Source organism: Sebastes umbrosus, chromosome 14 (assembly GCF_015220745.1).
Source record: "Sebastes umbrosus isolate fSebUmb1 chromosome 14, fSebUmb1.pri, whole genome shotgun sequence".
NCBI classification, from domain to species: Eukaryota; Metazoa; Chordata; class Actinopteri; order Perciformes; family Sebastidae; genus Sebastes; species Sebastes umbrosus.
The window spans coordinates 21,680,904-21,702,121 of NC_051282.1; the positions used below are offsets into that span (position 1 = coordinate 21,680,904).

The 21,218-nt window shown below is 42.8% G+C and overlaps 2 protein-coding genes across 6 annotated transcripts in view; one reads left to right on the forward strand and one right to left on the reverse strand.

Annotated features, from left to right (window-relative positions):
• The window catches only part of gjc1 (gap junction protein gamma 1), a 51,756-nt gene extending 42,338 nt beyond the window's left edge, over positions 1 to 9,418 (forward strand). Inside the window, exon 2 of one of the 2 annotated variants that reach the window (XM_037791539.1) lies at positions 4,136 to 9,418. In XM_037791539.1, coding sequence (XP_037647467.1) covers positions 4,190 to 5,647 — 1,458 coding nt within the window. In that variant the 5' untranslated portion in view covers positions 4,136 to 4,189 and the 3' untranslated portion in view covers positions 5,648 to 9,418. The remainder of the gene's footprint in view (positions 1 to 4,135) is intronic. The other variant, XM_037791538.1, reaches the window with a different exon arrangement.
• A 3,479-nt stretch (positions 9,419 to 12,897) lies between these two features.
• LOC119501277 (alpha-2,8-sialyltransferase 8E-like) lies at positions 12,898 to 20,876 on the reverse strand. Of its 4 annotated transcripts, none has more exons than XM_037791547.1 (8): positions 20,487 to 20,876; positions 18,802 to 18,988; positions 18,452 to 18,526; positions 18,211 to 18,285; positions 17,350 to 17,494; positions 14,798 to 14,910; positions 14,583 to 14,675; positions 12,898 to 14,503 (listed from the first exon to the last, which is right to left on the reverse strand). In XM_037791547.1, the coding sequence occupies exons 2-8, from the start codon at positions 18,807 to 18,809 to the stop codon at positions 14,029 to 14,031; spliced, it is 984 nt and encodes a 327-aa protein (XP_037647475.1). In that variant the 5' UTR covers positions 18,810 to 18,988; positions 20,487 to 20,876; the 3' UTR covers positions 12,898 to 14,028. The 4 variants fall into 4 exon arrangements, with proteins under 4 accessions (XP_037647475.1, XP_037647473.1, XP_037647476.1 ...); XM_037791545.1 differs by having other exon boundaries at positions 18,802 to 19,216; XM_037791548.1 differs by having other exon boundaries at positions 18,802 to 19,022; positions 20,487 to 20,602.
• Positions 20,877 to 21,218: the final 342 nt, after the last annotated feature.

Genomic DNA, 21,218 nt, shown 5'->3' on the forward strand with positions numbered 1-21,218 from the left:
ACAGAGAGAGACTCTGAGGAAGCGTTTTCCCTCAGAGCATCAGGATGGTGACCTCTGACCTCTGGATAACCTCTGCCTTGTCTACTGTATTGTCCTCTGTGAATCCTCTGCATTGCACTTTTGCATACTTGCACTTGAGCGTGTGCAAAATTGTATTGTATACTTGGCCTTACATGTAAGATACATTTAAAATGTTCATATTCTGAAAAATTGCCCAGTACGGGCAAATATACACAATTTTAATACTTATATTACATACATTCATATTTTTTTTAATCTTTTTTAGAATTCTTATCTTTAACTCTTATTCTTATTAATGTTCTTGATTGCACAATAGCCTTTTTAAACAGCCAACCTTCATTTCATTGCACATTTTTTATGAGCATGTGACAAATTAAACCTTGAAATCTGGCATAATCACAAGAAACATCAATGAAACAGGTCACATTAAACCTGCAGTAGGCAAAATGTTTTTGGCATCATTGGGCAAAAATTCCATAATAACCTTTCAGCATATTGTAGTTCAAGTGTTCCGAGAGAAAACTAGACTGAAAACATTGAAACATTTGAATTGAAAACAGAGAAATAGGCATTAGAGTAACAGAATATTGATTCATATTTGATCATTTGACCGTTTGATTGGAGTTTGTGAGTGATTGACGGCAGGCTCAGAGACGGTAGGCTCCAGCTCTGCTCTGATTGGTTGTTTTCCTCCGGTCTGTGAAATCTTGCAGATGCCGTTAGGAGCACCGGAGGACACCGGAGGCATATGATTATTTCAGATTACCTGTCTCATGCACTACTGTCAGGACATAGTGACCGTTTTATAAATATAACTTTTTTTAATCATATTTGCTCCATTTCTACCCACTGCTGCTTTAACACAATGATTTTTTTTTAATAACGCCAGAAAAGTACTTCAGAAATGATGCTTTGAACGGACCATAAAACTCCTTATTGTCTTTGTTAGTTGTCTTGTATTACTGTGGTAAGCCAAACATCTTCTGGTCACACAAAACCACATTGCATAAGAAAGAAAAGAAGTGCTACACCCCTAAAGTTTATCCTGATATCCTCATCTCAAAGACTTTCTCCAAGTAACTATTAGTAAGTAAATATGATGTTATGTATAAATACACCACTGTTTCTAAAAGAAACCATGACCTGACACACCTGTTATTACGTACGTTCACCTGTTGCTGCACAGGACTCCCCTCGATGATGCATGCATCACAATTACAACCCTCGTTCGCCTCGTTCCCCTGCACGCGTCGGGGTCTGTCCCGTGGTGGGCTCATTCCCCTGGTGTCCCTCCCAAGCCCAGGGTCCTCCAGCTGGAGCACTGTGTCCACATGATGAGTCAGTACTGTGAGAGAGGAGCGCCTCAGCTAACCCCAATGCAGTGTTCTGATAGTCATGTTGTGTTTGTGTGTACGGGGACATTGTGGCTCCACTCTACATGCTTTGTTGCACGTGTGGCTGCCCATCTGTGTCAATGTAATATATCTGGATGTGAGTCTCCGAGGGATGAAAGCCAGTAACTGAAGGGATCCCTCCAGTGACGTTAACTGTATTTGCAACTGTCTAATTGAATCTGCGCGTGAGGTCGGGATGTGGAGAGTCCAACCCCTTAGGAACTGATCTTGTTGACCTTTGACCTTGTGCTGTTCTGGAAGGGCAATGAGCTATATCATGGGCTCAGATGTATCAGAGAGACTGATGGTTTGATGACTCGTGATTACACAGTCATGACCTTTTGGGCTGACGGCTATAGAGCCATCAACCCTGAATGTTCGTTAGTCGTCTCCTATTATATAAAATCACAGTGGGATTACACTGAAGGGAGTTTTCCTTGTTTCCTTTTCGGACTTTAGAACCAAAGTCTGGCGTGTTTTTTGATGTTTTCACGTGTGACACGATTTCCACCAATTTGCTGTTCATCGTTTATATCAGAGCAACAGACAGAAAGCCTGCACGCTGTGTCTGTGCGGTGCTTTTCGGGAGGCTGACTCACGCCAGTAACTTAATGCACAGAGTCAGCTTCTTACCCCTAACTGCCCCACTAGCTCCCACAGACATAAATTGGATGAGAAAGCGAATGCCAGGTTATATGTGGCTGAGGTAGCGCGAGCATTAAACTCCGGCCCAGGCAGCCGTGTGGCTGCGCTGGAGCGTCTCTCCTGGTCAGGAGGGATTGTGACAGTTCCTGGTGCACAAACTACCGAAGAACTCTGCAAAGAAAATACAAGGCTTCATCTTCAGCTGGGTCTCCGGCTACAAAAGTGCATTAAATAGTAGGGGTCGAGCAGGAAAAAGCCGATAGACGATTAATAGGCCGATATCTACTTTACATCTGCAGCAGCCTAGTCAGCCTAAATCAGGTTTTTGTCACTCAGAATTTAATAATTCGTAAAAGAATATCCTGAAGTGTGATTTGAAGTGACTGACTGAAGGCAGAAATCAGACAAAATAAGTAATAAGTAGGTATAGATTGAATCCACTACATCACAAATATTCAATAAAGTACATAGAAAAACTGTTTTAACAGAAAGTACAACACTGAAAAAAACACGTACAGCAGAAAGGAAAAGTAGAAAAAGATACACAAATAATGAAACATTTTGCCCTAAAACAGTAAGCAGCAGAATAACCTTACCATTATATTAAATCAAAGCAGTTTAACCTTTGCAGCCGACTGTTTGTCTGTGACTGAATCTGGTTGTTATTATCTTAAGAACAACTGTGCAGCACAGTAAGAGTTATGTAAAAAAAATGCAATGATGTAATGCTGGAAAAGTCAGACGGAGCTGGACCATGGAGGGACACTGCTCTGACTCTGTGTGCTTGTGGCAGCCTCTCGCTTCGCTCTGGTTATTTGCTGCTTACTCATACATGTCGGTCACAGACGCTCACAGTTAGACTCCACCGCTTAGTCTGGCAGTTATGGCCCTCTTACTGTATGTGGGTAATAGGCGTACTGGATTCCTGACATCTACCTCCTGTGTCCCAGGCGTGTCCTTATATGGTCAGAGTGATCAATATGACACATGTTTCATTGCGAGCCTTCTTCAAAACATCCCCTCCTTCTCTGCTCCTACTGGAGACACAAAGCAGAGGGCTGGGAGCTCCTGTTCGCCTCCTCCAGCTACATTTTCCCTCTCGCTGCAGCTGCAGCTCGCTCCAAATAAGCTCTCAACCTGCTTGGTAAGGATATCGTCCCTGGAAGCTCTTTAAACCCCAAACTAAGCATTCATGGTTGGATTTTCCTCTCAGTCTAGCTGACAATAAGCCATGCGCTATTGCGGCTTCATAAAGGGGAAAGTTCAGTGGAGGTGTCGTACTCATCCCCCAAAGCCGCCCTGAGGGACAGCAGTGTTTGGGTTCAGCTCCACTGCCTGAGCTAATGTGGGTCTGCTGTCTGACTCCCCGCTCCAACGGTTCGAGCCGGGCCACCTGCTGATTCTGCTGGTTTGGTTGGACTGCCTGGAGCCCAGACCTAACCTACATAGGCAACATGTCCCTCTTCCTAAACTGTGCTCTCACACACACACACACACACACGTGCACACAAGCACAGCACAATGCTATTTACCTCCCAACCAGAACAAACCAGTCAAGTTAATACAATCCTGAAAACTGCACCTCACACAGAAGAAGGCTCACTAAGAGGATTTATTCTTCAAAAAGAGATAGGCTGTTAAATAAAGCGAGTGTGTATTTGGCGATAGCAAATTCCCTATTTGGATTATTTCGCCTCCTTCTCAGTGCTGCTTGATGGTATTTTTTAATACCGATATCCTCTTTCCACCCTGTTTGGTCTTCTAATTCCCTAAAAAGCCACGAACTTGACAGCAACCTCACTGTGGCGCTGAGCTCCGGATTCAGTGTATGTGCATTTGTGCTGCAATAAGCAATATATCAAATTAAGGATGTATTGATTGCCTGAGCTCAGAGAGGAACTCTTATTTTAATTAAGGCAATTATTATGTCACCCCTTTGCCCATCTTGCTACTGAATTTGCAGAACTAATGTTATTTCAGCAGGGATAAAAGTCTGGAAAATCGTTCTACTTACTTTGAAATTTATATTTATTGTGAGCTCATACTGTTTTTCTCCCTCTCTTTCCTTTCTCCAGAGTCTGTGAGCAGGTGAGAGAGGGACACTGTCTGCCCCACTGTCCAGCGACACCATGAGCTGGAGCTTCCTCACGCGGCTGCTGGAGGAGATCCACAACCACTCCACCTTCGTGGGGAAGCTGTGGCTCACCGTGCTCATCGTCTTCCGCATCGTCCTCACTGCCGTTGGGGGAGAGTCCATCTACTACGACGAACAGAGCAAGTTTGTCTGCAACTCGGGCCAGCCGGGCTGCGAGAACGTCTGCTACGACGCCTTCGCCCCTCTATCCCACGTTCGCTTCTGGGTCTTCCAGATCATCTTGGTGGCGATGCCTTCTCTCATGTACATGGGCTACGCTGTCAACAAGATTGCACGATTAGATGAAGCCAAAGGAGGACTTGGTTCTGTTGCGGTTCGAACAGGAGGAGGGGGCTACACGCACAGGAAGCCCAGGAAAATCTGCTTTGGAGCACGGCAACACCGCGGGATTGAGGAGACCGAGGAGGACCAAGAGGATGATCCCATGATCTATGAGGTGCCAGAGATCGAGCCCCCAAAAAGGCTGCGGGATCCACTGCAACCCACACCCAGACCCAAAATCCGGCATGATGGGCGCAAGCGTATAAGAGACGAGGGGCTGATGCGGGTCTATGTTTTGCAATTGGTGACTCGTACGCTGCTAGAAGCAGGCTTCCTTGCAGGCCAGTATTTGCTGTACGGGTTTCGCGTGATGCCCGTGTTCGTGTGCTCGGGGAAACCTTGTCCCCACAGCGTTGATTGCTTTGTGTCGCGGCCTACAGAGAAGACCATCTTCCTGCGCATCATGTATGGCGTGACAGTCCTTTGCCTCACGCTCAATGTTTGGGAGATGCTCCATTTGGGGATTGGTACCATCTGTGACATTCTTCGCCGTCGGCGCTGCCCACCTCAGGAGGATGAGTACCAGTTGGGATTGCTGGGCACCAATGGAGGTGTTGAGGGTTCAGTAGCGGGGACGGGGCCTGAGGTGGGCTCTGAGGGAGGGGTGGGTGGAGATGGGGCTGCGGATTACGTGGGTTACCCCTTTTCATGGAACACCCCATCAGCTCCACCTGGCTACAACATTGTGGTAAAGCCGGAGCAGATGCCCTACACGGACCTTAGCAACGCTAAAATGGCGTGCAAGCAGAACCGGGCGAACATTGCCCAAGAGGAGCAGCAGCAGTTTGGAAGCAATGAAGATAACTTCCCCACTGGAGGGGAGGCCCGCGTAGCTTTGAACAAAGACATGATCCAGCAAGCTCACGAACAACTGGAGGCGGCCATCCAGGCCTACAGTCAGCAGCACCGGGCAGAGGAGCAGCTCGGGGACAACCAGGACGACAAGCCCCAAAGCAACATCATCCAGGCCCAACCTCTGCCACAACCGCAGCCTCAGAAAGAGCGCAAGCATAGATTCAAGCACGGGAAAGGAGGCAGCAGCGGAGGAGGCAGCAGCAGCAACAGCAGTAGCAGCAAATCAGGAGAGGGGAAGCCCTCTGTATGGATTTAACCCCAGAAACGGTGTATATATTAGAGACTAGATGACGAGCTGTTGCAATCTTCCTTGGATATTTAAACACCAATGTGCCTTAAAGAATCCTGCAAGCTGGAGAAGATGTGTTTGTGTACTAAGGTGTGTTAAAAAAAAAAAAGACGTGATGTTGCAGCTGACAATTATTTTTGTCTGGGCTATCACTGTTTAACTTGAAACATCACACCAACACAAACTGTAGGCTACAGTCTGTCGTTTACATGTCTCCTCAAGTCCTGCAGCAGATCATTGACCTCTGTTGTCCTCCCCTTCATGCTTTCTTAGGGGTTTGAACTTTGGAAAATTACTGAATGATAATGAGTTCTGTTGCAAATCAGATTGATCCCCAGATTTGGCTTAGCTCATTTTCTGGCCGCTCCTCTGCAAAGACACCGTCTCCATTAACACATTAGCATCCTAATTCTTTGGACATGAAACACAAAGGCAAAGGGATGCCATGTTATGAGTGTGTTCTGGCAAGCTAAAGCTACTGTAATGGCGTTATCAAGGAGCGTCATAGTAAATGCAATAAAATGAAACATAATTTGGTGGCAGCGCCTAAAGCAGTGACTTTATAACGCAGCGAGAACATCACCTTCCTGAAGGCTGTGTCCTGTCAGTCATGTTCTGTGTCTGCTTTCTCTCCAGTGTTGATCACAGTGTTACGTTACTGTGACTTTGCATTTGACAGTGTGTTTGTATGTGTTTCCTGTTTTTAATAACTGTGTGACACCAGCTGCTGCTCAGAAAACCGATGAGTACAGCAGGTGGCTTTTTTATCCAGTCTACATCTGAAATTTCCTAAGAAAAAAAATGTTCTTTTTAAGGTGCATGAGCAATCCAGTTTTTATACTTTACTCCTCAACTTCTCAGTTTCTCTCTCTGGCTCTTGAAGGCTGCTCTGCACTCCACATCTGTTTCATCTGCCTTGTAGTTGACTGCCCCCTGGTGGTATCTTCTTCGGGGCTTCCTTTAATAGGGAGTAGATACCAGTTGCCAAATGCTACCTGCATCCAGCAACACCTTAACCAGCTGTAGTGTTCCTTTTTCTATCGACAAGCCTTGTGTCAGTTAAATCCTCTCAGCGCTACGAGTTCAGTGTTAGATGCACAAGGCTGCAATATCACCACGTTGTAATGGAAAAAGGTTTGAAGCCATTACTATACTATAGTGAGACCAAACACTGTTTGTGTGATGCAAGTGTCAGTGCCAAGATTTTATGCTAGGCTGCCATGAAGCCTGGTTGTTTGTAGCTTTGGAATACTGTGGCCATGCTACTCCAATTGTGGATTAATGCCTACGTGAGACCAACCCTTTTGTAAAAGTCACCTGTTTTTGTACCACAGTATATGTATTGCTTTTTTGGACTGGGATTTAAAATAGCAAACTCCAAAATGGAGTCGATTTTTATGTTCGAGCCGGTGTTTTATACGAAAACACTCCTTTTTTCAATAACGTTTTTTGTAAAAAATAAAGAAAAAGAAAGTTCTTTTATCAATGAAATAGATGTATGGATATTTATGGTTATTGTGTTTTAAATTGCCTTCCAATTGTAAAAAATGTGAAATATGACATAGTATATTTTTATAATATGTCGGCTACAGTGACTTACTGATGTAAAGAAAAAAAGCCAGACTTTTCCCTGTATGTTACAGTGTCAATATTTAATGTATGTAGCAACCCTCTGGGCTAAAAAAAAAAAAGTGTTACTCCTTTTCCAACATTGTTCTGCTGAACAGCTGTGTGTGGAAACTGGCTGATGAATCAGTTGTGGAAAAGGACATAAAGTGCCAAATTATTCAAACCATTCCAAGCTTTTGCCCACAGTAGCTTTCCAGACAAGCAGCAGTTCATTTGATGACAGTAATTTGAGAGGGGGAGCAAATCTGAAAAGCCGGCACATTATGTCCTTGATTTAATAAATCTGGTTTGAAGGATCTTTCCCAGCAACTAACTCAACAAAACATAACTCATGTGAAGTTGTGAGGCTGGACATTGTGACGTAGCTTCCTTCACATAAACACAATATACAACAGGGTGCTTGAGTAGAAAGAGTGTTTCTGATTGGTTTGTTCACCACTGGGCTCCACATATCTGTCCGCCAGCAGCAGACAGTCATAAATCCCCAGAAGTACTTCAGTCAGCTGCTCCCCAGAGCAGTGATTGACACTGGCTCCACTGACGCCGCTCCATCCGCATAAGCCACAGGTGATTTACTGAGAGTCAGTGTCAGTCCTCTCCACTTGGGGGCCAATCAGCCCTCATTAAACTCTTCCCCAGTGAACAAAGTTTCTCAACTAAAGTATTTACTGCGTTTTGTTGAAGAGCAGGAAACAAACTGAAGCATAAATGGATAACAGGCAGCTGGTGATGGTTTGCAGCTGGAGCCACTAGATGGCGACTTCTTGTCAAAAGAGGGAGTACTTGAAGATTTTGAGGAGGTGCCGTGAGGGTACTGAAAGACCCCATCTGCTCAGAGTCTGCATGACTGGCAGCTTGGCCTTACATCTCCAAAACTATTCCAGGTTATGTGGCTCAGACCTGTTCTCTTTTGTCTATTGAGTGACTGAGAAAGAAAGAGAATAAGGTAGAAAGACAAAAGTGCGCCCAGTGGGCAGAAATTACTTTTACAAATACTTGTATTAGGGTTTATTCTCCTCTGCATATTGTCACTGTGAAAACCAGGCCTGTGTGTCTCCAAAATGTCACTATAGGGCTTTTAAAAAGAACAAAACACTAAAAGCAAACAGGACGCACCAAGGGTTAAAGTGCCCTGTCTGATTTTGTACGGAGTCTTATATAGGTGTGCCAATGTGTGTTTTAACCTTCGTGACAATGCATTTGCGAGATGATAATAAAAAATAAGGCTGTTGGCCATTTAGGTCGGACATTTTTCTCAACCCATAAAGAGCATCTAATCCTTCAGGTTTACCAGTTTAGCAGTATGCCCATGTTGGTTTCTGGTTCTGTAAGTACACTGATTCTTTAAGGACTTGCTAACAAGGGGCACCAAGGTCAAGTCCACTATCTCGCAATGTTAACGAAAGCTAAAAATAGTTAGATCCACCAAGTTCCATGAAAATCGGTCCAGTAGTTTTTTTTATAATCCTGCTGGCAAACGGACAAACAAACCAACAAACAAGCTGAACCAAAAACATGACTTCCTTGGCGGAAGTAATGAAGTACTGACAGTGTGCAGCAGGAATTCTTCTTTTGCAAGGTAGTAAAAGAAAACCAGACATGACATTAAATCATCTAAATTTTAAATATGTTACATTCGCCAATATGCATTTGAGTACCCTTAAAAACACACGTTGGAACTGAAACTATCTAATTATCCCTCATACCTGGCAGCTGAATGAATTATAAGTGAAAGCACGTCACACAGGGGTTGTATCAGAAGTCTTTTGTGGGTCTATTTATCAGGGATACCACAATGTCCACCCTCAGCATCTGTCTGTCTACGTAAAACAAATGTCTGTGTTCAGAAGAAAGACTGCAGTGTTTCCCTACATGTTTCTTATAGTCACCCATGTGGGATGTGACAATAAAACTAGTGGTATTACCGGTACAAACTCCGATTCATACATGCATTTGTGTGTTTTTCTATGCCTTTTGTAAAATGTACATTTCTTTGAGTGCCATTCTGGTATCCCCTGGCAAAGATTTTTTTTTTCATATTCTTTGATGAAAATATTTGCATGTGAAAAGACCTATTTTCCTACAAAAAATAAAACAGAAATGCTTATTGAATAAAGTCTCTGCATCTTTTGTTTGGGCTCCACGGCCGAGAAAGAAAAAAAAAACGTGAGGACATAAAAAGGCTTCCCTATCTTGAAACGTTGAGTATTGTCAACTGTTCTTGTTGTCACTATGAGATCTGTGTTTGATTTTGATTGGTGGAGAGCAGCGTCTCTGCAGTCCTATCAGGAGGATTAGAGCCACACGGGCTGATGTTGTGTCACTGGCAGGAACAACACAGGAGACCGAAGAGATGTCACTTCGGCTCATGTCAGCTGTGTCATTTTGTTTGTCACTTTGGCAGGTCATTCTGTGACAGTTGAACTTTAGCTTGTGATGACAGATCATCTGAGTCTGTGAGGCTTAAAATTACATTACCAGGGACGGAATGACAAGCCTACAAAAATACTTTACTAAAGTAAAAGTAATGTACTTGTGTAGAAATGTACTCAGTTCAGTTAAAATGTACTCTGAGTAAATGTTACTGTGTTACATTTTTAAAAGGGAAAGGAGAACATATGAATATACAGTATGTAATATATATTATACCTATTAAATTACAGAAGATATTCAGAAATACAGAAGGAAACGTAGCTTAAACAACACAGCCTGATGTCCAAACCATAAATTCCAATTCTATAGATGTCACATTGCAGTCTGTGCATGCAATTGATTATCAATTACGTCCCTTTCACACATGCAGTCTATCCCTGAAAGGTTCAGACAGGGCCGGCACTGCCATTTAACAGCAGAGGCAGCAACACGGACACATATGGGCTATGAACGATATAAACTCCACTGCAGCCAAAACACACTTAAAGCAAAAAAGCTGCACAGTTTTTGCACAACATGTAGTGTGCACATACACACACAACGCAATGTTGCCTAGCATGGTACATGTCCACAGGGGTGTTTTTTTATCGTTTTTTATCGAGGGATCACCTCGCTTCCCAGCATTGGACGCCTGCTGGGCTGCCACTAGACACAAGGCGCTCGGCACCTGATTGGATGAACACTTTTCCTCCTGGGTTGCTGCTCCCATATTTCGAACCGGAACCAACATGGTTATTTGGAACGAAAATGAACGAAAATGTGAGTTGCAGTTGCTGAATCTGTCTTTATTTTGGATCGACAAAAGTCGCGCTGGATGCCCCTGATAAAGCATTTATAGCCTAAAGTTTGCATAAAGTAGCCTCGACCTCAACTTTAACGCCAACGTGATGGCCCGTCTCTCGAATCACGCCGCCACGCTACCAGAATGCATTGCACGGCTGCTAACATAAACAACGATTGGGAAGGGTGGAAAGGACGGAAGCTGTGGACATGTACCATCAGAAACATCACAGTCAGTGTGTTGTTGTACTCACCTGCTGAACGCAAGTTTTGTGCAACACAAAGTCCTTCTCAATCATTCTCAGAGCAAAATACAACAAGTCCACTCCGCCTCTCTGTCCGAGTATAACCATTCCACTCAAGCCCTCTGTCCCACTGCACTCCTCAAAGTTTTCTCAGCATGTTGAATGTTGAATGAGGCTCTGCAGTCACATCAGGGATAATTGTCAAACAGAAACAGACAGGTGGCCCAGGAACTACCACACCCTTTTCCCGAGTGTCTCTTCTCTGCTGCAGCTGTTGATTTATCTCTTTTCTTCTATTCAATCCTCACATGGTTTACTTTTTCATGTGACTTTTGTTTTTACTCCGTAAAATGTCTAGGCAACTTTCTGCACTAGATTTTTTGAATTTTGAGGCCAACTCAAACTCTTAAGTTTTGAGGAAAACTGTCTTCATTTGAGCCAACTAATTATCTTTTGTTGAAATAACTTATCATTCACATGTAATGTAACTTCAAGTTTTGAGTTCTACATACCAATAATTTCAAACATAAGAAGTCATGCCAACTAATGAGCTTTTTTTCAGATAATTTATCTTTCTTATCTATAAAAAACTTTAAATTTTCTACGTACTAAATAAAAAAAGTTGTGCCAACTAATTCTCTTTCATACAGATAAACAAAACCACTTCAGTTAACATGTTTATTTAAACATTAAACTGTAGTTAAACTTTATCTTAAACCTGATCAGAGGTCTTATTAGCCAGAATATCTGAAAACACCTGTGTGGGTGTTCAGCAGTATTTAAAAATACAAAAGAAAAGTACAAAAAACGACTTTGTTACAGTGACGACAGTCAATTTAATTAAACCCCTCAATATTTTTTCCAATTAGCCAATAATTTTAAAAACTGAATTGTTAATACATTTACTTATTGAATCAATCCAGACTGAACCATCAAAAATGTTCAGAAGTCATTCAGTGCTTCTTCGATGTTTTATATAAAGTATAAAGATTAATATGTCTCCTCACTCTCTTTTTTTTTCCACCGAGTTTTCCACTTTGTGTCTGTCGTCATTAGTGAGTTCACAGTCAAACTGCCTGGAGAATAGACGGCAAAAAATGGAAAGTGTGTTTTTGTGATTCTGTGAAATAAAAGACTTCACCCTGGAGAGACGAGCCAGTGGGAATGAGCAGAGTGCTGCAGCTGGATGTACAACGAGGTCACTGCCGATATGAGTGGAATCCCATGAGCAATGTCCGGGATGGCAACTTGTGGCAGCGGGCTATTTTCTCCAAAAAGAAACAAACATTTCATCCCATTAATGGCCTAATTGGCCGGATGTACTATCCCTACAACAGATGTCATTTTGGAGACCGTGTGCACGGGCTACCATTATCAATTTGGGGACAGGGAAAGAGGAGTAGGACAAAGACTGTTCCAGTTCTTGCTAAGGCTTCCCTGGTTACATTTTTTTTCACAGAGTCTGTGAAAGCATCATCCAGATGTTTGCATGTTCGGTCCACTCAGTAACTGTGGGATGCCTTGCAGCAGGACACGGAGGAGAAACTTACTGAAGTGAAAGGTGCTGTAATGTATAGGCCACTGATATCACAGCTGCATTGAATATGGAAATATGAAAATATGGAAATATGAGGCCAAATAAACCCGAAATATTACTATGGATTCATGCATTTGCTATGAAGTGTAAAAAATAGAGGAATGCATATAAAAAGTGTGCAAAATGTATAGTGTATAATCAGTATTCTGTAATGTATAATCAACCCTGTTCACTGCTAAGCTATTGCACTACATGTTTTTCTGTGAATGTGCTGGAATGGTATTTAGAACTGATAAAAGTGTCTTGTTTAAGGTCAGATGAGTACGTACTGTCCTACTAGCTAAGACTGATGACAAAGAATGTAACCACTACTGTAACATAGCAACAGGACTATGACAGAAACAGCCCTCGCCCTATGATAAGTTAGAAGTAGGATGTGTCATAAGCAGGAGAAACAAACCCATTGGACGAAAGGACCAAACAGGATGTTGGCGTATTGTATAAAAGATCATGTATTATACCATTTGTCAGGATTTTCGCAATCTGCAGACTGTGTGCCTCATCTCTCGAATAAAGAAACAAGGAACTCAAGAATCAGTCTCTTCATTTGTTTAATGAAAAGTACTACAAAATCTATGCTAATAAATCACTGGATCATATGGTGTTCCAGCCAAATATGTGGTTTGTAAAGAAATACTGCATTTTAATGATAAATGTTGGGAGGTTTCGGGACACTAAATCGCTCAAAGATACGAAATCATGGAAGCTAAGACGTCTTGAATTCTAGTCCAGCCACTAATTACATACAAAGAACTTTTTCTGATGATTATTTATTCACTTTAACTTAATTGTCCCTCTTAGTTTGTGCTGTTCTCAAAAAAAAAAAGCGCAAACATTCACATGAAACTAAAACTGGCTCACCAAGAGTTCTCAAGTTTGGTCATCTGCAGCTTGTATGTTATTGTTCTGGATGACAAAGATCACTGTTAAGACTTTACAAGTATGAAAGGCAATGCTCCAAGTTACACAAGACACACCCAAGTCTTGATTCCAATGCAAAAGCTCCCGTGATCAGTTACATAACTGTCATTAGTAATTGATTAACACAAGGCACCACAATGTAAACCCCCACAAAGGCCTCACAAAGGATTCCCATTTAAATCAAAATAACTCCCTCCAGACTCCAGCTGCAACATTTATGGTAATAAATACAGTTTTAGACTACAAGACTATTTACAAGACTATAGCTAATATTTTTGTTGCATCTTCATTTCAGTGCAAATGTCTTGGCTGCCAACTCAGCATTCACTGAGAGTCCATCTCACAGACTGTATATAAGAAGTGGACGTAGTCACCGTGACATCACCCATTGGTTTGTGGACTGCCGTTTTGAAGCCTCAAGTTCAGCATTTTGGCCATCGCCATCTTGTTTTTTTGCAACCAGAAGTGACAGGAGAGGGTGGAGCCAATGGTTATTAGAAAGAATACAAGTTTAAGGCATTTCCACATTGGCTTCACTTTTCAGACCCTTGTCCATCTTGCTTGGACATACTTAATCCATGTCATCATGTCATCAGCCAGTGGCAAAACAAAATAAAAATAAAAAGGCCACAAGCTGCATAGGAATGTGCAGAAAGTTATTATTATTAAGTTAGTATATGAAAGACTGGGCTACAAAGAAGGCACTTTGCTCCTGTCCTGCCAGTTGCTCCTGAGTCTGAAAACTATTTTTTACCTGGTCGACAATCTCCCAGGTGAAGCCTGAGCACCCCCTCAGTGTGCAGCTGCAACAAGAGGTCAAACTCAGCCGACATGGTGTGGAGTCCCGTAGCTTTTATGTCATCGTAGTAGTGGTTAGCCAGGGCGTAAAGTCCTTGTGGGTGATTACTGAAGGGCCAGAACCCGTACAGATGCACATTGGCACAGTGTTCCAGCGCCAGGCTAACCATCATTATGCCGGTGCTGAGTCGTTTTCCTTTTAGGCCTTGGGAGCGCCAGAAGAGCGTCAGATTCTGGAGGTAGTCAGGGTTAAAGAAGACGGGCCGGACGGGGCTTTCAAAGTCCTCAGTGGCGTAGACGGCCCGCAGGCACACAGGGGTGCTGAAGCTGAACGAGAAGGCGGGAAGGAGCAGCAGGGAGTTGCCGTATCTGCGCAGACTCTCCACAAAGGGACGGCGACGCCCCATCAGAGACCCAAACCTGAAAATAAACAGCAGATGTGAAGCAAGAAGACAACAGGAACATTTTAAAGTGCAGTGAGGTTCATCCTCTGACTCACTTCTCTACGAAGATACTTGGGTTTGCTGTCACAAGGTCAGTCTTGATGCCCACGTGTTTCTTGTAGCCATTTTCCAAGGGAGGTAGGTTGCACCTGAACAAGCAACAAAGGCGATATAGAGATCGTTATAAAGAATTGCAAAGAATTGCAAAGAATGTGAATGTTAACGTTGATTAAGGTTGTCATCAGTCCACTACACTGGACACCTTTCTCACCTGATAACAAACTGAGCTGAATCGATCATCTTTCCACAGCTGCTGTTGGTCAGGATCCCTCCGTTCCCAACAACAGCACACGTGTCCCATGTTTTATTTGGGAACGGATGCTCCTGGAATCAACACCAGAGGAAAATGTATTACAGAACAACATTTATATAAAGATTATATCATACTGTCTGTGAAAGACAAAGAGACATATTAAGGGAAGTTGATCCAAGGCCGATCTAATCTCATTTGCAAATGAGCATGTGTGTGTTTACTAGTTTCAATAGCTAATAATGTTAAAGCTTAAAGTTCCTTCCTTCTTTGGCTGTGTTGGTGGTAGACAGATGTTATTCACGTCTTGGTGAGGTCAAAAGTTTGTACTTTATGGGCTGTTCTTTTGTGTGTGTTTCAAATTGGCACGTTGTACTTTATTGTTCTTAAGAAGCGGGTTATTAGCCTGCTCACCTGGTTCCACTTTCTCTCATCTGCCCTGCAGGACATAACTGGCCTATTTCCACTCATTGTGCCGTTTCTTTCCACCTGTTGTGACTTGTATCCTGAATCCTGTTACTTAGAATCTGAACCTGACTGTCTGCATGGCTGTAGACTCTTCGGGCCCTATCTTACACGTGGCTCAAAGCGGCACACAGTGCAACTGTCAATGCTAGTTTCAGACTGACGCAGTTGTCATTTTCATGCCTAGCGCCCACATTGTGAAAGTAGCAAATGTACTTGCTCTGAAATTTAGCACCTTTAACTAGCAAAAGAGGAACTGGACATGTCCTCAATGCACTTGCACCATGCACTTTAGACCAGGGGTTCTCAACCTTTTGCAACTTAAGGCCCACTTGTGATTGTCAAAAAATTTCCGAGGACCACCTTCTCAAATAAATGAGTAAAAAACCTAACATGTTTATACAACAAATAATAAACTGGGCTGTAGATATGTGTTATGCCACTGTCAGCTGTAATGACCAAAATACATATTCTGCTTACCCTCAGTGAGACACTTGGGCTTGCCTCTGGGAAATAATGAGATCAAGTCGTGGTGGGATGGGTGAAAGGCTGACACGCAGAGTAGCATTCAAAGTTGCTTTCAGTTTGTTCCTTGCCTTTGATTTTGTGACAGTCACAATGGGAAAAAAAATTGGCAACATAAGCTCCTCTGCAATCGTAAAGGGTTTCTTGCTACGAGCTACACGAGCAGCAACCATATAGCTAGCTTTCAAAGTGGCTTTTGACTAAGTTGTTAATGTTGTGATGACTTTCTGTTGTGCCTGAAGCCTGTCCCTTTTCCTTAGGAAATATTCTTTTGGCTTCTCGACACATCCTGGGTGCTTTGTGTTTAAGTGTCTCTGGAGCTTCGATGGGTTTAGCGCCTCATTTGACAAGATTTCTCCACATTCAACACATTGTGCCTTGGGCTCAGCATCACTGCCTGCCATTACGAATCCAAATTTAATGTATTCAGGGTCATATTTCCTCACCACACGCTTCGGAGCTTTTACTGACGCAGGGTTGTCTCCCACATCACTTTTTCGCTTTAAAAACCAATCCATTTTGTCTCACTGCATCCGAGAACGTTAGCTAGCTAACAGTGGCAAACACGTTTGTCTCTACCTGATGATGTTTGGTGTTTTACACAAGGCCTATTGAAGGAGGTTGGGTCACACTTAATCAACGCGTCTTCGGGGTACCGCACATGCACAGTAATATCTGCTCTGCACTCGCCGAAATTGAGCCGATCGCAACGCACAACCGCAGCTCCAGTTACACTGCGCATGTGTTATACCCAATACAAGACCCGTGTCCGCCCGTGTCTCAGCCTCCTTCAATAGGCTTTGGTTTTACGGCAGCTGGCATCTTACCTCCTTTAGGTTTTACCTGTTCACTTTGCTAAATAATAATAAAAAAATAATCTAGTACCACTGCCTCCGCGGCCCACTAGATGGCGCTCTGAGGCCAACCAGTGGGCCGCGGCCCACTGGTTGAGAATGGCTTCTTTTTACCACATGGCTGCTTCATTGAACTTTGGATTGTGTGTGTATAGTCTATATACACACACAGTAGTCACTATTTGTATTATCTACTTCTTATCTTATCTTATGTTACTATTTATCTTCACTATCTTTTGCTATTTTATTACTATTAATAATTAATTAATTATTTTACTGTTTTTTTGCTTTGAAAACAAAGTCCTCTTGTGTGACATAGAGTTATGTACATAGCTGAGGTCATAGTGAAGATAAGAACTACATCCAAATAAACTGAAATCCTCTGTGACTCAGTTACATTTATCTGTATCTGCCTTCTACCACAATTGTCTTTACTAGTTAATTGAAATTCCCTAAATGTATTCATTATATTACTTCACATTCCTAACTAGTATTGCTTTTAGAGTCATACTTTGGATTCTTACAATTCTGTCCATGTCCTTAAAAAGTAGATAAAGTTGTATATTGATGTCACATTATATTGTATGACAAGAATATAACTTGCACCAAACAAGACACCAAACAAGCATCAGATGTTGTGGTAATATTCATGAATGAGAAACAACTTACCTTTACAAAGGTGCTGAAAATCTCCGGGTTCACCTGGAAGGTCTTCTTCTTTTCTCCGTCGTACACGAGCTTGGATCCCACTGGAGTGTTGGCCTGGGTAATGATGGCCTTGTCAGAACCATGGCACTCGCTGCTCAGCTGAGATCTGGGGAACCACAAGGACTTCGTTAAATCACATTCAAGACGGTCAGGAGTGTTGTTGAACAGAAAGCTTCATAATTTGCAAAATACAGAAAGAGTTAATTGAATAGACAGTTTGTTCACGTTATAAATAAAAAGACATAGGTGAGTGAAAGCTGCCTGAGGTGAAGTCTCTCTGTTTTAGCGTAACTCACATGACCTTAAGACGTGTTATATTTAGACTATGTGTTTAACATTGGTCTGTAAGTTCTTCTGCTTTAATCAACACTTCTATTTCCACTTCTCCTTCCTTGTCTTTAGTTGTTCTTCGTTCTAACCATATAAAAAGCATCCTACATAGATTTAGTTTTTTTCTTTGAAGCTCTTACAGTTCAAGGTCATGCATGAGATCAGACTTAATAGGATCTGCCCATCGATTTCCGCCATTTGTGACAAATGTAAATCAGACGAGTGAAAAGATATAAAAGAGACTGTCATTATTTGAAGGGGATTAGGTACTCCTCGTATGAGAGCAGTACTCCATGTATAGTTTATTTAAACTACCTTTTAAATCATACATACTGTACATCCCCGGATCAACAATGTACGGCCTGTACTATGGACACTGGAGATACGGCATATCTGTGCATGCATTGACAATTATTTGCAATTCTGGTAGCATTTTTTTGTTTGTTTTTTTGTTTGCAGAATACAAAATGAAATAAATTCAAAATAAATTACCTGTATTTTTGGTAATTGTCCTCCTGCTTCTTCCAGGTTTTAGAGTAACGCTCTTTTACTTTTTTGATGACCTCCCTGTGACACACACACACACACACACACACACACACACACACAAACACATCCAAATACACAGTCAGGTGTGTAATCCCTGTAGCACTGACATGACTTGATCTGTTAAAGGCATAAACAAAAAAGGTGCCTTAAGGAGAAGAAGCAAAGTGACGACGTTTGTTCTCACTTGCAGCCTTTACAGAGGTCAGCGGGCCAGGGGGGGCTTTTCTTGTGAGGAGGCGGTCTGTTAGGTTCCACATTACTGTGGAGCGAACACAAGAGAAACAGGACAGGTGAGTAACATGTTGATGTCAGAGATAAAACAGATGCTATAAGAGGCTCTGAGCCCCATTTGTCTTTGCTTCATATCAGAATGAGAATTAGCTTTATTGGCCAATTATGTGTATACTGAATGTATATTCAGTTTATATACTGTATATATCTATATCTAAATGTGCTGTATTGTTTGTTTCCATGCACGTTGTCATTACGAAAAACAATCTAACCAGTGAATGCTGCCTACATAGTAGAGCTCACAGTTCCATGGGAAAACTTGATTGAAGAGGCCTACGAATGTAAGAAGTTGCGCTACGCAGAGCTAGCAGCAGAAGCAAAGCAGCGAGGCTGGAACACCAAAGTCCATCCAGTGGAGGTAGGATGCAGAGGATTCGTGGCTTCTTCTACCATTAAATTGCTGAAAGAGCTGGGATGCAACGGTCAGGCTCTGTGGCAGACCATCAGAGCAATCTCAGAAGCGGCTGAAAGAAGCAGTCAGTGGATTTGGCTCAAGCGGAATGATCCGGGCAGGGCTCCAAATACATCCGCATAACCCACTGGAGAACCCCCCACCTGTCAGCCTTTCAGCAGTCTGCCATTCCCAGCAGTAAGGGGAATTTCGGGACACTTGGGCACAGTATACAGGCTGAGGATTGATCACCCTGCAGCTCGCCGCCTTTGTGGAGGGTGTATTGTGTTAAAAGGCCGAAACATCTAATGATACAAGGGTACACTACTGATGATCCAATTGTCCTGAAATGTCACAACCCAGGCAACCCTTCCACAAACTCTGAGAACCCCCACCTGTCAATTGTCAACCACTCTAAACAACAAGCTGACTTTCGTGGAAGTGCTCACCACCAATCGGCACAAGGGACTGATTTTAACACTACGTCCTGTGTTTTTTGATTCTTTGTTGGAGTCTTGTAATGTGCAATCCTGCCTGATTCCCAGCCTTCACTCTTACGATGTGTGCACCTGTAGGACTGTATGAGGGGTGTGGAGGCATCAGGAGAGAAACGGGAGCCCAAATAAGCAACTACACTTTAGAAACAAGCCCAAAAAAACGCACCCCGCAACTACCCATATTTGTAAGCGACTTTTCCGGAAAACAAGCCCACAATCACTTATTATAAGCGGACTTTGTATCTGTGGCCTTGTGGTTAAACATTAACCCGCTCAACCCACTGAGCTTCAGCCACCTCATCGAAAATGAACCCTCCCAATCCTTAGCATTTAGGAGCAGTGGGCTGCTGTGAAGCACCCAGGGGAGCAACTTGGGGTTCAGGGTCTCTTGCTCATGGACAGTTCGAGCCCGGAATCAAACTGCCAACCTTGGTTAAAGGACGATCTTTTTACTCACTGAGCTACAGCCGCCCCAAATGTCCAGCTTAAAATCCTTTCATTCCATTTATTTACATGGTAGGGGTGGCTCATGCTGAGCTGAAACAACCTCTCATGAGTCACTTTCAATGACTGTGTGAGGGTTTCTGCAATTTCTGTTTGAAAAAAAAAAACTGCTGCTTTTGATTTTCCTCACACAGAAACTTACAATGGTAATAACACCACATCACCACTGAAAAACAAGTTAACCTGTTTTAATCTCATTTTCTAAATGTCTCTGCCAGTAACTTCCCTCTTGGATTGCTTAGTTCATGATGTTGAAATGCATTCACTCGGGGGCAGAAAAAGACCAAAGTCATTCCACACTAACTTCACCTTTCACAGCTTTGTGTCTTTTGACAAAGAGGATGACATCAGTGGAAAAACTAAATACTTCAATTTCTGCCCTATATTATCAACTGCTCCACTCTTGTCTTGTGGTCACCCAGCATGCCTCTTTATCGTTTGCCCCCACTAACACACCTCCAGCACCCAAAATGCAAAAAAACATTGTGATTGGATTGAAGATAGTGTTATTCTATAGGGATTTGGGGCACACTTACTTGTCGTTGATCATGATGAGAGTGGTCAGCAGACTCCCCACAGAGCAGAAAGTGATCACCAAAGAGAAGAGTGACTTCTTCTTCAAGAGCTGTCCCCTCATACCTCTCCCCTCCTGCTAACTTCACCCGCTAGCCCCCTCTCACACTCTTTCTCAAGAGTGTTAATCTTTGGCCTGTCTGCTTCCTCCTCAGTTAGTCGCCTGCCCCCTTGTTTAGGCAAGTCATCAGTCTTCTCTGCATTTTCTCTCTCCTCTCTTCCTGTTTGTGTCCAGGCCAGATGAAACTGATCATCTTTTGTTGCTCCACCACATCCTACTTTAATCCTTGTCATGTCTCTTTTGGTCCACCTATCTTCTCCCCTCTGCCTCTCCCTCTTTTTCCCATGTGTTTAAACAAACTCATAACCCCGCTTTCTAACACAGCCCCGAAGCTATAGAGCTCCACCAAATCACAGTGACTCCTAAGATTGTGCAACTCATAAAATCAGGCTTAAAAAGTCAGAGGGTTGTTAAGGAAAGCTGAAGCTACAGACATTCATGTAATGGTTCATTTACTGATGAGCAGTTCCAGTGAGCAGTTACCCGTCTTGTTGAATGTGTGACATATTGACAATAGTGTCAACTTTCATATGCTAAACTTGAGTTCTACATGACAGCACCATCTGGGTTTTGCATATTTCCTGTCATCTATGCATGCATGATTGTAAATGTTTGATGTCAAAATCAATATTTC